General features: G+C 38.2%; 1 protein-coding gene across 4 annotated transcripts in view; it reads right to left on the bottom strand.

Annotated features, from left to right (window-relative positions):
* Window positions 1-425: 425 nt before the first annotated feature.
* ankrd11 (ankyrin repeat domain 11) overlaps window positions 426-17510 on the bottom strand; it is a 171110-nt gene continuing 154025 nt past the window's right edge. For all 4 annotated transcript variants that reach the window (XM_048546263.2, XM_048546262.2, XM_048546264.2 and 1 more), the window contains 2 exons: window positions 8014-8109; window positions 426-6320 (listed from right to left, as the gene is read on the bottom strand). In XM_048546263.2, coding sequence (XP_048402220.1) covers window positions 6135-6320; window positions 8014-8109 — 282 coding nt within the window. In that variant the 3' untranslated portion in view covers window positions 426-6134. The remainder of the gene's footprint in view (window positions 6321-8013; window positions 8110-17510) is intronic.

Genomic DNA, 17510 nt, shown 5'->3' with positions numbered 1-17510 from the left:
TTTCAAACAAAGCAAAGCTAAACTATTCTTCACCCCCCCCCCCCCCCATTAATTATGTTTATGTCTAGTTTGATTACATGAAGCAAAATCTATGATACGTTTTCAAATGAATAACAATAATGGCCAGAAAAATCTGCAGTTTTTTTGAGATGATACATAAAAGGGTCATTCAAACATATGGAGGCTGTGTGCCTTATACTAGTATGTTATTAAAAAAACAAACTTAGTACGGTCCAGTGAACAATATTTTCAGATTGGAAACTAAATCAAAGCCTATGCATAGGAAACTCAAAGTTGCATTTGATTATTTTGAATTACTTCAAAAGCAAACTTTAACTAATTAAAAAGATCAAATGAAAATGCTCAGCATTTGAAGATTAAATTAATAGGGTTTAGTCAGCAGACAGAGTAAGGCAGTTTTACAGTGACAAAAACAAAAACCAAGTGATTTCTTTTCATTTATTTACGAACATAATTTTTGAGGGACAACAGCATCTCTCTTCTCTCTGTACATGCAACTGTAGAAAATAACATTTGTTTTGCAGGAACTCATACAGCTAGTAACAGTACTGCAGCAGCAGCAGACTGCCAAACAATATGTACACAATTAACCTACAATGTACAAAAAATTACATCATTACATCACCGATGGCACGTTTGCCACTTGTTTTTCAGAAAAAACACATTCTACACAGTTTACTATTACAAAGAAGAGGGTGTGAACCTATGTGTTATTTACAGCTATGTACAATGTCTCATACAAATGCAAGAACATTTACACATCTGAGACTTCAATCCATTTACCACAGGTGTCAGAGAAAGAAAAAAAGTTCATTGCCCTATTAACTAGAGGTGTGCAAAATTTTTGGACCATCATTGTTGGTCACATTAAAATTTTAGTCTGGGTAATTGACAATACTGGGCTTTTTAATAATTCCCAATATGCTCTTAGTGTTTGAAATACTTGGAGCCAAGTCTCATCTTTGAGAGACTAAACAAAGAATCAGAATGTTCCATACTTTTGTACTTAATGAAAGATATTTGTACAGCTTTCTCACAGTCTTTACAGACTCACATCTCAATGTAACATTTGCTGATTTCGAAACTAATTGTTTAAAAGGATGTACAGACATAACTAATCCATGTGTACAAAACAAAGGTATTCTCAGCAAAATATCAGCAATTCTGCAAATATTAACATGGCAGTTACATTATGGAAGGTTTAACAACTATTTCTATCATGATACATTTAACCTCAAAATTTCATCATTGGGCACCCAGAAAGAGATGGTACACAAAAGACTTCAACTCAAATGCTTTCCATCTTCATTCTTCCTTTTACAGAAAGCTTTAACTCCCAATCACCATGCAACAGATGAGAACTATACTATGCTGTTCCACAGTCCATTACTGTTACTTACACAAACATAGGAACAATAATGGGAACAATGAGAAAGAAAATATGGAAGATTCAGTAACTTTAAAAAATGCCTATTGTGTATATATCTTTATCATAAATTGTTTCTTACAACAACAAGTGCAGCTGAGGGCATTGATTCACATACCAGATGAGACATTAATTTTCATTTAAAGTTACAGAGTGTATGATCAAGAGTCAAGCTAATAATTATAGGCAAAACTAAGGTGGCTAAAGAAAATCCAGTTTAATCCAAAGATCATTAGTCACATTTTTAATTTTTCCTTCTATCATGAACTAGCACTGCTTTTTAAAATGAACTGTAGGATGCTTTAAAAAGTTGTTTTATACTTGGAAGACGGGTATGGGCAGTACTGTGGTAGAGATCCACATTACAAAATTGAGTGACCATGACAGGAAATACAAGCTTTTTGCACATCTCTGCTAAGAACAATTTTCCACGCTTAATGAACAATATTATTCTTAGCGATAAAGTAGGGCTCAAACAATATTTTAACTAGCATAAAGAATTTCCAATTGTCATTACTTGTTATCTAGTATCATTCTCATTCCGTGCCCAACAATATATTTGATAGTGACATCACACATTCCATACAAGCAAGGTGACATTACATGCAATATTTGATGCTCGATAGTCACCAGCCAATGACATACAAGACTGTAGATTTAAAAATGCCATAAACAATACAGAAATGGAATACAGTACAGTGAGTGGGGGGTGGAGAGATTACAAAAAAAGTTGTTGGATAAAGCAAAAGGAGGAATATTAAAGCAGCACAAAAATGGCGTCAAATCATACATGAAACTGCAACCGTTGCCAGTTGTATAATGGTTATTCCTAGAATTAACTCAGAAGAATCAGGTAATTTTTCTCAGTGCCGGGTCAGAAAGAATGACATCCTCAAGAAATGGCAACATGTTTGAAGATGGTGCAAAGAAAATAGTTATTGTAGTTTGAACACACAAAATTGCTAAATCCTACACACCCTTAGGAGTGAAAACATTAAATTATGTAAGTCAAAAGGGCAGAGATAGTTTGGAAGAGGGGTAGTCCTAAACTGAATGGAAATGTGATTTAATATGACAAGGAGTTGCTTACTTTATTCAGGAATAATTTGTTGACTGGTCCACGAAAATGATTTTACATTCAAAACGAATTTTGAGAGGGTAGAGAGAGAAAGGTTACAGGTTAATATTAGCTGAAGTTCAACATACATTTTAATTTGGTTGCATTGTATCCAATTGTTACAAAAGTATTACAGTTTTTTTTAATATATCGTCAGTCTGTTGGTCTTTAGAAATAGATGTGTTTGCTCCACTGTTTGAGCCCTACATTTAAGAAGTCCAGTTGCTAAAAGTGGTACACAATGCGCGCAGTTCAACTGCTAACATTAGAGATAACAAACATCTGACTTATAATACATTTACTCTCCAAAAAGAAACAAAAAGTACAACCGATCAAAATACAGTACAGAAGAGGAATTGGATATTGAGGTTAGTGTAAACGATCAAAAATACTTTTCTTACTGAAGTTTTAAACTTTCTACTTAATAATTACCCAGATAAAATTTCAATTATTTCCAGGCACTAACTGAAGGACATTCTGCATATGTAAGTATGTTAAAAAAAAACAATTTAATATTGTGAATGAACCAGAGTAATCAGGTAGTTCAAAATACATAATAGTTCAATTTTTATTAAGAAATAATATAATGCCCTTAGTAAACCTAAAAAAAGTCGGATTTACATACTACTAAAAGCCAGCTCGCACAGCACAAACGCATCTTAATCTTTCCATTAAATGTAAAGGTATTTGCAAGGAAAACACCAGATTTATTACGTTTGGAAAACGAGGGTTGGTTTTAAAATACTATTTCAGCACATTGCCACCATGTGGACACATTGAAGAACTGCGCCTGCTGCATAATTGGATAACTGCTGTGATTTACAAACACAAATATAGTAGATGTGTTCTAATTATCTTTCACTGTTCTGAATAAGTTAAAATATTTGATACGTGTAGAAATTTTCTTCAACAATCACACTGAATTTAAAAATGTATGACGTTTAGATTTAAAATTCTGAGGATAACTGGTGTATGTATTTCTGCAGCAACTTAAAAATTCACCACAAACTCATTGATTATAACATTAGCTCACTTAATTAAAAACTCAAATTATGATAATTAAAATGCCATGGCAGAAAAATAACCAGCAGCTACAATGAGAACTGCCGGCTGTCCAGCACTTACAGGGTGAGCAACACTGGGCTGTTTTTCAAACTGCACATTAGTTATATCATTCCCTCTTTTTAAAACTTCCATCTTAAATGTTCAACCATATTGTAAACCAAAACCTACATGTGACAGCTCACAATTCAGCTAAAAACAATAAGTATGGACTGAGTGGGGTTAAGAAAAAAAAATGATAAAGCCCGTAACAAATCTATAAACAGGGAAATGTGATACAGCAAATATCCTTTGACAAGTTCTGCAGATATATACATTTACCAGAGGCAAGTACAGATAATAGAAACCAGTTCATCTGCATAGCTCTTGCATTTACAGAGATGTTCTTCCCAGACAGCATTTAGAGAGGTCTGCCTCTACTATGCAACTTATGATGATTCCGGGGATTAGCCACTTTCTGAATTGCCAAATTAATTCTGACTTCGATCCTGAACTTGCTTTGAACCAGTTTGCACGTACCTGAATGTATACTTCCAAGATTTATTGGTGAGGTACTGTAATTGTACAGTAAAAATTCACAGCCAGTTATAAGTATAGGTTTCTCTTTAGATCTGAAGGACAAATAACTTGCCCAAGTCAAAAGTATATTTCATATCCACTGATGTCCAATAATGTGAGGATTTTTATTTTCTTCAGCAGTTCTAAATTGTGTCAGAGGTTTGAAATCCAGTCTTGCATGCAAAAGATACACTTTTTAAAGGATGGCTATGCTTCTTTACTAAGAGTTTTATATATAGGTACTCATCTTTTTTAAAAAAATGCTCCTTTATTCTGATTATTATGATTATGTTAATAAAACTTACTGGTGCTTAACCAGATTATTCCCTGTTCTGGTCATGACATTTTAGTAAGAATTAGTATCTTACGAATTATACAACCTCTGTTCCTTAAACTGAATAAAATAAAATTGAAAATGCTGTAGTATTGAGTAACAAATTTCCTGCTGGGTATACATACGCCTCACAAAGGCAGAAATAATATTTCAAATACCCAGTGTGCATTTTACATTGGGTGACTAATGTGACATTTGTCCTCAAACTTTTTATCTGCTAAATCAGAATCAGTGCTTCTTTTTAAAGTTACTGTGCAACAGTTTTACCTATATGTAAACATTTAGCAAAGAAACTGCACAGTTTAATAATAAAGTTGAAGGATCTGCTCCACACTAGCAACATAGTGTAAAATTTTTGAGTAACCAAATTTGTTGCAGCCATAACAAAATTCTGTTTCATTGCAAGGATGCAACTTTCCAAATGCTTAGCAGTAAAACAATGAGCATTTCAATTTTTTGGCCCATTTTCCAAACTGAAATGAAAGTGCCATCTAAAAAAACTGTACATAGTGAGGTTTTTTTTACATTTAGCTCTGAAAAATGATATTACAGAATGAGGAGTTATTTACAACTGTGCAGTAATGTGTGGCAAAATAAATTATCTAAAGGCAGCCATTGCCATCATTGTACACTGGTTAACGCATATAAAAACTGTACAGCATTTAGGGATATACTTTTTAAGCATTGGCTCTGTAGTGTCAAGTGATGCTCTCTGCCAGAGAAACAATGAATGCCCAAGAATTAAAGTAGGGATAATGAGTTGGGGGGGGGGGGGTGGGGGGAAAGAGGGAAACAACATACACAGTGCCGTATCATAAAATCACTTCTTCCACAGGACTTCTATGCCTCGAGGTACTTTTGTTCTCAGGAGTAACAGAACTGCAGCCAACAAGTAGACTTAATGTCACATGACCAATTGTGGATGAGAATGCACATAAAGGGCATGATGGGAAGTTACTAGATGACTGAAAATGTTACATCTCTTTCCCTTTGAAATAAAATGATTGTGATCTTCAAACTGATAACTTGATTCAGAATGCACTTAAAGTCTTGCTTTCAGAGTTGTGGCCTGTATTTTGATAAATGACATTTAAATCTGAACGCATTTTGTGAAAATTTGATCAGCTGACATTGTCTACAATTGAAGAGGTATGCAAAACCGGTACTCCTTTTCCCAACAGTTCTTTACAGTGGAACTGAAATTACAACTTCAACACAAATTACTGAATAATGACTGCCTCTCTCCTGCAAAAAAATGATTAAGGTCACTGGTATGTCAGCAAGCACAGTATGCTGAATCTTACTGTTCTGCTCTTCAACATGGGTATATAACTTTCGGCCTGCTACTTCCCCATTTAGCTTGCAGGCTGTAATTGCTTAAGTCTCATTACATCTGAACCACTGACCTATCTTGACATCCTTCTTCCCTGCAGAAGTGATATCTAAAATCTGTGAAAAGTGCAATATAGTTTAAATGATGCTTCCTCCTCATGAAACAGGGAATCATTAGCAAGCAGCACTTAAGGATTTAAAAGAAAAATAAACTTGAACTAACGTTCCTTTGGGAAGTATCCTTCTTTGTGCCACGCATTGTTATCAATTACATGTTAACACTGTCATGCTGGCAGAAGCACAAAGTCATCATTCACATCAACCATTGGCACATAGAAGGAAGGGACCTCACTGACACACAAGGACTTGTGTCCGGCTGGGTCAAGATCCTGCACTTTTAGCTGCCATTCCATTCGTTGGACTGCATTCAATGCAGCTGACTCATGCTGTTGCCGCATTAATAAGCATGTCTGTCAAGAAAAAGAAATCTATTATTTCAAGAAACTGGTAAGCAAATGATTTTCTGCAACATGAAGTTCACCTATGCCCACTGCTTTCACTTATTTTAAAATAGAACTTGTTAAATTAGGCAATAATTTAGATCCATCAATCAATAACAACATGAGCTTTTAAAGTTAAATGAGATCTGTGCAGAATATTTACTCTCCACGGAAAGATATTACATATTTAAATTTCTTCCAATGTATCTTTATCCTGTTGGTTTCATTTTTGATTCTGGTAACTTGGAGGAGATGGGGCTTTGTGGGAGGTTGATTTGTGGTGGTACAATGGGTAGTGTCACTGCTTTTGAAGCAGAATCTCCAGGTTCAAGTCCCAGGACTTAGTGGCCAAGAAAATGCTTCCTTGCCAGCTGCATTGAAGCATACCATAGTGGTTCACTAATAAATTTTGCATATTTCCTATTTTATCGACCACAGCCTTATGTAAATATGCTTTACCAATCAATGACTGAAATCAAAATGTTATATTCATCAGTAATCAGTTTTGACAAAGTTGCCTTTTAGGATTATTCCATGGCACAACATCGTGGGCCCAAGGGCCTGTACTGTGCTGTACTTTTCTATGTTCTATGACACATGGTGGTCCAATTCCAAAAACTAAATTCTAAGTTATGGAATTCTTGACTGTAAACATTCTCTTTTAGAACTACTTATAGAAAGACAGGAAGAAATTTGTTGATAGCCATTGCAATCAGGTTGAATGATATTGTAAGAAAGAACAGACAGTCAATTATTTCCATCTTTAGACTGATAATAAATTTGATCATAGAACACCCAAGATTATTCAGGGCTGAACATGGGAATCAGGGTCGGTCTAGAGTCAGGAAACATTACCGAATGCGACACTGGTACTTGATATGAACAAAATCCACAACTAGTACAGAAAGAACATGTCACAAATTGACAGAAGTATTATATACCTGAAATGAGTGGATTGTTTTCCATGGAAAGGTTCATCAGACCGGGCTTGTTTTCACTAGATTTCAGAACAGCCAAGGGGTGATTTGAATGAAATATGTAAGATACTGAATGTGTAGAATAAGGTGGATTTACAAAGGATGTGGTATCATCATTTTTACATTATGGGGCCTCCTTTTAGGATAGAGATGAGGGGAATTTTTTTCCTGAGAATTCAGATATTTTGGAACTCTTTGCCTCAGAAGGCAGTGGGGGCAGATAAATGATTATATTTAAAGTAAAGTAGAGATAGATTATTGTTAGCTACAGAAATCAAAAGTTTCCAGGAATGGATGGAAATGTGGAATCTGGAACACAAATCGATCAGCCCTTGCTTTATTGAATAGCAGAGCAGGCTTGAAAGATCGGAGGAGCTTACACCTGCTTTTAACTCCTATGCATTGCATGCATGTATACATTTTATTTTCATTCTGTTGGAGTTCAACCTCTTAGTTTGCTCAACATAATAAGTTGGTTTATTGTGATATTACCAGATAGATTTGAGATGATGCAATTAAAGCTAGTAAATGTACATGACACTTCTCTTAATCAATTTGCTACGTTCTTTTCTGATCTCAATTCATTTTTGAGCATCAATTCTTTTTCATAACTGCAGCATTTAAAATTGTGATGAGAATCACAAAAAGGGGCTAGAATTAGGTTATTACATTGAATAAAAAGTTACCTTCATTCTGTCATATTTGTCATCCACATCCTGTAGCCACGAAATAAACTGCCGAGCATTGAACCGATCCCTCACAGACGTTTTATTTTCATCCCCCTACATGACAAAGCCAGAAGATATACCTGTGTCAACATATCAACTCTTCACGAAGTTACACTGGCCAAATAACCAAAGAGCTGTTCAAGAGGCAATATTTATTTCAACAAATGCATTTAATGTGCTTTTCAATTCCTCCAGTTAAAAATTATTGAGATCATAAATATAGTTCAGCAAATGTCAGACTACTGATTTATGACTGGAGGCCTTGTATCATAAGACTGGCTTATAGGAAAAGTACAGACTGCAGCAGGTTCAATTAGGACACCTAAACCTAACATGGATAACACTTTCTGGAGTTGTGGGAGTGGCACATGTGTGAGTGATGATGGACAGGGGTTTGCACCAATTGCAGTATGCAAAATATTTAGGAGTACAATGATCGAAAATCTGATTTGATTGTGCAAATGCATTGCATTTAAGTGAAACTATACTAGACATGGGTGAGAAATGAACTGAAGTTTATGTTAATGACGTAAGGTGGGACAAACATAAATATGACATAGATTTCCATTTATGCTCTGCCTTTATTATATTAGGGGAGGCAATGGCCTAGTGGTATTTTCACTGGATAGTAACCCAGACCCAATTTTGAATCCCACCATGGCAAGTGGTGGAATTTGAATTCAATTAAATATATCTGCAATTAAAGAGTCTAACTGTGACCATGCCATTGTCGATTGTCAAGAAAAACCCATCTGGTTCACTAATGCCCTTCAGGGAAGGAAACTGCTATCCTCTGGCCTAGATGTGACTCCAGGCCCACAGCATTATGGTTGACTCAACGGCATTCTGGGCAATAAATGTTGCCTGGCCAGCGATGCCCTGTGAATGAATAAAGGAGGAAAAAAATGGTAGAGTAAGTTTTGTCAAAGGAGGCTTGGTGAGTCGCCGCAGCAAATGCCTACCGTTGCTACTACTGTGCATCAGAAGTAGGGGGGCAGAGTGAATAATAAAGGCAATGGATAGGGTGCTGGTCAAATAGGCTACTTTTATCCTGGATGGTTAACTTTGCATTGTTGGAGTTACACTATCCATGTGAGTGGACAGCCTGCCTGATTTTTGATTTTTAATCAGTGGACATTCTTCAGGGAGTCAGCAAATCATTCACCTGCCACAGCATTCCTGCTTCTGTAGTCACATTACTTATAGGGCTTGTTCATTTAGGTTACTGGCAAATGGCACACCCTTACGATATTCAGTGGTAATAATGCCATTGATTACAAAGGGTAGATAAATTCTCTCTTTTTGGAGATAATCATTACCTGGGCATTAATGGGGCACAAATATTACTTCCCATTTAGTGCACAAGTTGATATGGTGTTCAAGTTTTGCTACAAATGAATGTGGATTGGTGAAAGAATATGTCAGAATGGTGAGCAGCTTAGAAGGGAACTTACAGGTCAGGTGGTGGTATATGCCGATGAAAGTAAAAATTCAGACACTCAAATTGATAGACGTGACCAAGTGTATCCCACAAGGAACTGTTTTGAGCCACAAATATATCTTCTTAGCTACTGTATTAACCTACCCAGCTGCTTCCAGGGAACTGAACAAGCACTCCCTTTTCTAAATACTACTTCCAAATGTTTAAATTCTATCTGTCACTTATCCACCCATCTGACCAATCCATTAGTATCCTCCTGTAAACAAAGAACTTCTTCCTCACGGTCAACCAACCAGCCAATATTCATGTTATCTGCAAACTTAGTTATCATCCTTCCCATATTGTCATTGACATCTTTTAGATATATCTCAACAAGGGTCACAACACCGATTCCTGTGGTATGTCACTGGACTCCAGTCACACAAAGAGCCTTTTACCACCAACACCAGCCACAAAGCCAATTTTCATAGAATCACAGTATCCCTACAGTGCAGAAAGAGGCTATCCAGTTATTGAGTTTGTACTGACCCTTCAAACAGCATACCACCCAGACCCTATCACTGTGACCTTGTATATACCTTGGCTAATCCATCTTGCCTGCACATCCCTGGACACTACAGGGCAATTCAGCATGGCCAATATGCCTCATGTGCAGGTCTTTGGACTCTGGAGCATGTGGCAGAAACCCATGCAGACATGAGGAGAACATGCAAGCTCCACACAAACAGTCACCCAAAGCTGGAATCAAACCCAGGTCCCTGGTGCTGTGAGACAGCAGTGCTAACCACTGAACCACTATGACACACTTTGGAACCAACTTGCCATCTTTACCCAGGATCCCACAAGCTTCTTTATCTGTCTCCCATAGGGGGGGGGTCATCAACAGCAACACACCCATCGACCTACTTGGACACCTTCTAAAAAAATTCAACCAGATTTGTTAGGCATGACCTCCCTCTGTCAAAATCATGCTGACTATCCCTGATCAAACCTTACCCTTTTAAATGGAGAATAATTTTCTAGCTCAGAATATGTTTCCAATAGTTTCCCTTTCAGTGACATGAGATGGCCTGCAATTCCCTGGTTTATCTCTCCTACCCTTACTGAAAATTTTAATTAAATCAATTTATTCATTTATTTCATGAACCTCGACATCAAAGATAACATGAGTCCCATTTGCTCAGTTTTGCAAGATTAATCTGCCAGTTAGTTGAAACAGGCACAGTTCTTTAGAAATGTGTCAAATTGTTACTGCCCCACTACAAATACATAAGAGGTTTGTAATCAGGCCCCAACAATGGAAGCTGGCTGTTCAGGGACCCTAGCTTGTCCTAAACCTGTTTAGTAAGAACCTCTATTGCCATGGTAGTTCAAAGCCTGCTAATCCACAGATGGGTTTTATCACAAGGAAATCCTGATAAACTTCTGGAGTTTCCCATTTCTTAATCAAAAGATGTCAGCTGAAAGTTGTTACTCATGAAGATTGCTTCACATGAGGGCTGAGACAGAAGTTGAACAGTAGGTGAATTGGAGAGGTCATCATCAGAGTTATGTGGACTGCAATACAGTTAGTTTCTTGTGGGATGTCACCATCCAGAGGTGTTGGAACGTGCAGGAATGAGTGGTCAGGAAAGTGGCGAGTGGAGGGTTCTAGTTATGATGTATGTTGTTACATTCAATTGAGCATCAACAAGATTGGTGTGAAGACCTATGTCTGACAGGTACACAGCCATGAACTATGAGGTGTGGTAAGGGAAATACTGAGGTGAAGTGTTGAAACATTAGAACCAGCAAGTTAACTTTGTAAGTTGTTTCTAGCTTTGACCTTTATGAAACGACTAGCTTCAGATGATCCAAGAGGGAAAAAATTCTATAAAGAGAGTCACTCCCAAGGACAGTATCATACTTCAGTTTCTGTGACTATCCATGGACATATTCATTTAGATACTGGCATTATGGAGCTGGAATACACCAGATATAATTTTAGAGGCATTCCGATACCAGGCACTGCAGTAGTCCATCCACTTTGTTTGATGTAAAGAGATGATAACAAAAGATACTGAAAGCAGTCTGCATTTAGTTGTTCAATACCAATCTATATAGACTTGGTGAAACTTATTTTAAATATGTGGTTGGTGATTACAAATGCACTGCACATTTCTCTTCTAAAATCAACAGTAGCAATATGTTTGCTGTTGCGATTTATGAAAATATGCTCTTATTACATCAGGGATAAACAATCTCAGTTTCCAAAACAATTTAATTTATAAAGTACATGTTATTTTTGGTTGAACAGCTTAAACATTGTAGTGATTACTGTTTTAATGCACAGAAATCTACAAGCCCTACTGTAAGGGCACTCACCAACAACACATTCTGATAATCAATGGTGAACAGAAAAATCAAAGTTGTTTTACCTCAACAGTCAATTCCTATTCAAAAAAATAATAAAGCTGAAAGCAGCTTTTCTGGATAGTAGACTTCTATGTGAAGAAACCCTAAAATTTGATATCATTTTAAAGAATTACTTGATGTTATACATTGCTTACCTACATCTTTGATAATATTATTAATTTGTTTGCAAATAGATCAGTTATAACAGCACATTAAAACTAGGTCGTACATCTGAAATTTTTCACCTTCCAGACTAATGCATTGTAATTTAATTAACCAGTTAAAACTGCTGATTGGTGTAAGGTGCAGGCATAGGTGAATACTGGGCTTCAGTAAGGTGAGGAAAGTAAAGGCAAGTTAAGATTCTTTTGTCTTTCGTTGTGTAAAGGGGCAAAGATGGCAGTTAGAGCAATCGTGTGGTCTTCCTGCCAGATGTAGCAGAACAGGGAGCAGTCTTATGTCCCTGATGAATGTCTGCAGTAAGTGTGACCAGCTGCAGCTTCTTACAGACTGTGTGGTTTGGCTGGAGTGGCAGTTGGACACACAGGGGGCAATGTGTGTGTGTGATAGACTCTAGTCAAGTGGAGGTGGTCACACCACAGGTTCAGTCAGATAGATGGTGACTGCAAGGACATGCATGCAGGTAGTGCAGGGCTCTCCTGTGCCTATTTTCCTCTGCAACTGGTATGTTGTTTCGGATATTGTTTGGTTGGTGGGTGGGTGGGTGGGTGGGGGGGTCAGGGAATAGCCTCTCAGAGGAGTATAACAGTACTGGCCAACCCTGTGGCACCACAGCTGGCTACGGCAGGGTTGAGCAAGATTCAAGTGAATGATAGTAGTAGGAGACTCACTTGTTAGGGGCATAGACAAGTGTTTGTGGCCACATTTGACACTCTAGGATGGTGTGTTGCCTCCATGGTGCCAGGATCAAGGACGTTTCTGAGCAGTTGCACAAAATTACTCAGGTGGTGGGTGAGCAGCCAGACTGGGTCATTGTGCACATTTGGTACCAATGACAGGAAGAGAGATGGGGTCCTGTGGAGTGAGTACAGAGAGTTAGAAAAGAGACTGAAAAGCAGGACCTCCAGGGTAGTATTCTCTGGGTTAGTACCACGTGCAAGTGAGGCAACAAATAGAAAGATAGGACAGATGAATGTGTGGCTAAGGAGTTGGTGCAGAGGGCAGGGATGACCTGTTCAAGAGGGACAGTTGCACTTAAACTGGAGGGGAACCAATATCCTCACAAGGGAGGTTTGCTAGGGCTACGCAGGAGGGTTTAAATTAGAGCAGGTGGCTGGGACCAGAGCAGTAGGTCAGCAAGTGAAGGGATTGAAGGGAAGGCACATGTTAGGATCTGTAAATCTGAAAGGAAGGATAGGCAGTGAAAGGTAAATGAATGCAATGATTTTAATGGGCTGAAGCGTGTTTATTTCAACACAAGGAGTATTATAGGTAAGGCAATAAAATGTGAGGCTGGATGAACACAGCAGGCCAAGCATTGTGCTCCTGAGATGCTGCTTGGCCTGCTGTGTTCATCCAGCCTCACATTTTATTATCTTGGAATCTCCAGCATCTGCAGTTCCCATTATCTCTGATTATAGGTAAGGCAGATGAGCTTGAGCTGGATCAGTACATGGGACTATGGTATTGTGGCCATTGCTGAGACTTGGTTGAGAGGAGACAGGACTGGCTGCTCAACAGTCCAGGGTTTCACTGTTTCAGACGAGTTAGAGAGGACAGTAAAAGAGGTGGAGGAGTTGCATTATTAATCAGGGAGAATGTCACATCTGCACCCAAAGGACAGAGTGCAGAGCTCATCCACTGAAGCAATATGGGTAGGGCTCAAAATTAAGATGGGTGCAAACACTCAGATAGATTTATATTAATAGGCTTGTCAACAGCCACCAAGATACTGAGGCACAAATATGAAGTCACATTATGGAAAGATGCATTAAAAACAGAGTCGTCATAGTGGGTGACTTTAACTTGCCCAATTTTGCCTGAAGTCTCCTACAAGAGGCTTAGGAGGGGTCAGAATTTGTTAAGAGCATCCAAGACAGTTTCTTAAAACAGTACCTGGATAGTTCAACTAGGTGGAGGGGCCATATTGCACCTCGTGTGAGCTAATGAGCCTGTCCAGGTGACTGACCTTTCAGTGGGAGAGCATTTTGGAAACAGTGATTACACCTCCTTAAATTTTAAGATAGCTATGAATAAGGACAAGTTAGGACCTTGTGGCAAGGTATTAAACTGGGGAAGGGTAAAATACCTCAGTATGAGGCAGAAGCTAGGGAGCGTTAATTAGGAGGAGCCGTTATCAGGGAAGTCCACATTTGACATGTGGGAATTGTTTAAGGGCCTGTTGATGAGTTCAGGATCAGCATGTTGCAGTAAGCAGGAATGACAAGGATGGCAAGGTATCCGACCCCTGGACAAAAAGAGGGGTTGTGAATTTAGTCAATAGGAAGAAAGAAGCCTACGTAAGGTTTAGGAAGCTAAAATCAGACAGGGCCCATGATGAATATAAGGAAAGCAGAAAATAACTCAAGCAGAGAACTAGAACAGCAAAAACGGACCACGAAATGACCTTGGCAAGCAGGGTTAAAGAGAATCCCAAGGCATTCTACAGATACATTAAAAGCAAGAGGATAACATGGGAAAGTTAGGACCACTCAAGAATAAAGGAGGCAACTTGTGCTTGGAGGCAGAGGATGAGGGTGAGATCCTAAAGAGTACTTTGTATCAGTATTCATCCAAAAGGATATGGAGGATACTGAGATTTGTGTGGAGCATGCTAGTATTCGAGGGAATTTTCACAAGGAGGAGGAAATGGTGTTGGGTCTGTTGAAGAACATTAAAGTGGATAAGTCCCAAAGGCCTGATGGTATCTACCCCAGGTTGTTGAGAGACAAAACAGAGGAGATTGCTGGGGTCTTGACCAAGATTTCTGTATCCTTATTAACCTGCGAGGGGATTGGTGAGTAGCTAACATTATTTCCCTTTTTGAACAGAGGAACAGAGAAAATCCAGGAAACTACAGACTGGTGAGGCTGACATCGGTGGTTGGGAAGCTATTGGAGAGAATCTTTAGGGATAGGATTTGTGCACGTTTGGAAAAGCATGGCCTAATTAGGGACAGTCAACATGACTGTGTAGGGTAGGTCATGTCTTACTAACATTTTTCAAGGTGGTGACAAAGGTGACGGATGAGCATTCAGCAGTGTTGCTGTCCACATGAATTTCAGTCAGGCTTTGACAAGGTCCCTCACAGTAGAGTCATCCAGAAGATTAAAATGCATGGGATTCAGAATTGGCTTGCCCATAGAAGGCAAAGAGTAGTGGTGAAAGGGTGTTTTTTATGCTGGATGTCCATGACTAATGGTGTTCACAGGGATCTGTATTGGGGCCTCTACCGTTTGTGATATACAAAATGGCTCGGAAGAAAATGTAGATGAGTGGGTTAGTATGCTTGCAGATGGTGGAGTTGTGGATAGTATAGAAGGTTTTCAAAGGATACAGCAAGCTATAGATCAATTGCAGATATGGGCGAAGAAATGACAAACGATGTTTAATCCAGGTTAAGCGAGAGGTGCCGCATTTTGGGGGGATCAACTGTTAAGAAAAGTATACAACTAATGGCAGGACCCAGAACAGCATTAATGTGCAGAAAGATCTTTGAGGTTCAAGCCCATAGCTCCCTGAAAGTGGCCACACAAGTAGACAGGGTGGTAAAGAAGGCATATGACATGCTTGCATTTATTGGTCAGAGGTACAAGAATCAGGATATCATGTTGCCGCTTTATAAGATTTTGGCCAGGTCACATTTGGAGTATTGTGTTCAATTCTGGTCATCACGTTACAGAAAGGGTGTGAATGCTTTGGAGAGGATGCAGAAGTAGTTTACCAGGATACTGCCTGGACGAGAGGTTATGAGCTATAAGGAGAGGCCAGAAAAACTGGAGTTGTTTTCTCTGGATCGGTGGCGGCTAAGAAAAGACACAATAGAATTCTATAAAGTTATGAGATGCATTAATAGGGGTGAGATGCATTAATAGGGGTGATGGTCAGAATCGTTCTCCCAGAGTTGGGATATCTAAAACTAGGGGATATGCATTTAAGATGAGAGGGGGCAAGTTCAAAGGCGATGTGAGGGGCATTTTTTTTTGCATAGGGAATAGGAGGAGTCTGGAATGCGCTGCCAGGGGTGATGGTGGAGGCAGATACGATAGGGGCATACAAGAGACCTTTAGATAAACACATGAATATGCAAGGAATCGAGGGACATGGACCAAGGGCAGGCAAAATGGATTAGTTTAATTTGGTGTCATGATTGGTACAACATTGTGGGCCGAAGAACAACACAGCACAGGAATGGGTGCGATGTTCTAATAAGGCACGTGCTTACAATACAATATAATTCCAATGGAATAGTGTTGGTTAATACATTAATTGTTATCTTGGAATATGCAATTAAAGACGGAGCTGCAAGCACAAAATGGCCGAACAATTCAAACAAAAAATGTTTTAAAATTAGAATCCCATACAAAGGAGAGGAAATGGCTCAACAAACATGCTTTCAAAAGGTGTTTGCTATGAGCGGCAATTCAGAGTGGCAGATTTCCAGAACGTTTTCATTTTAAAGACAAAATTTTGCATAAGGACCCTTTCTGTAGAGAAACATTTGAAATAGTTATTATATTTACTAAGAAATCTTTATGGAATTGGCCCTTCTACAGCTAATTAAAAATGACAAGACTGGCCTGTCTGTAATAGGAACAGAACCACAGTCTCCACAAAACATTTTACTAACTAAAATTGGAATATTTTGTGGCAGTATTAGTGTCAACATTAAGGTCAATAAAACACGGTCAGAAATGTGAAAAACATGGGTAACAAAGGCCCAGTGGCTAAGAGCAAATTACAAGAAAAAGAAAATCTGAAATCTCTGGACCTTGAGAGAGAATACACCTCCGTTGGCAAATTAGACAAAATTCTAAACAGGACATAGAAAATTAACTGTATAAATTTTCATTTTATGAATTTAGACTTTTTAAGGCTTTTTTTGGTACGACACATTTCTTCATATACTAACTGAACACAAACAAAATGACAGATGAATTATTTTGGCAATTTCATTGCTTGCTCTTCTTTTATTGTTCTCTTAAAATTTTCCTGTCTACTTAGTAACATTTCAAACAATTAGTATTGCTTAGTTATGCATGAGATTTGCGTCATAGTGCGATCAATAAAGTGATTTATATTTTATATCCAAACTTAAACAAAACCGCTTCTGTATATAAATATTACCAAATGCAAGATCATTTTTCTTACAAAAACCAACTGCTTCTTAATGTTCTGAATTTGTTAAGGAGGTTTAATCAGTGAATGCCAATGTCAGGAGCGAAATCACTAATAGACAAATACTACAGGCAAGGTGATTGAAACAACACAAATTGCAGATCAATGCTGAATTCCCATGCATGTACATTTGTTCATAAATTGAACGATTTTTCATAGCATCGTTCAAACCTTTTAGCCAGCAAGATAAAACACACACATCACAATGAAGCAAACCATAAACTTTTTCTGCTGTATGTGAGCAAGAAGAAAACAATTCTGT

Source organism: Stegostoma tigrinum, chromosome 16, assembly GCF_030684315.1.
Source record: "Stegostoma tigrinum isolate sSteTig4 chromosome 16, sSteTig4.hap1, whole genome shotgun sequence".
NCBI classification, from domain to species: Eukaryota; Metazoa; Chordata; class Chondrichthyes; order Orectolobiformes; family Stegostomatidae; genus Stegostoma; species Stegostoma tigrinum.
This window is presented reverse-complemented; position numbering and strand designations above follow the sequence as displayed.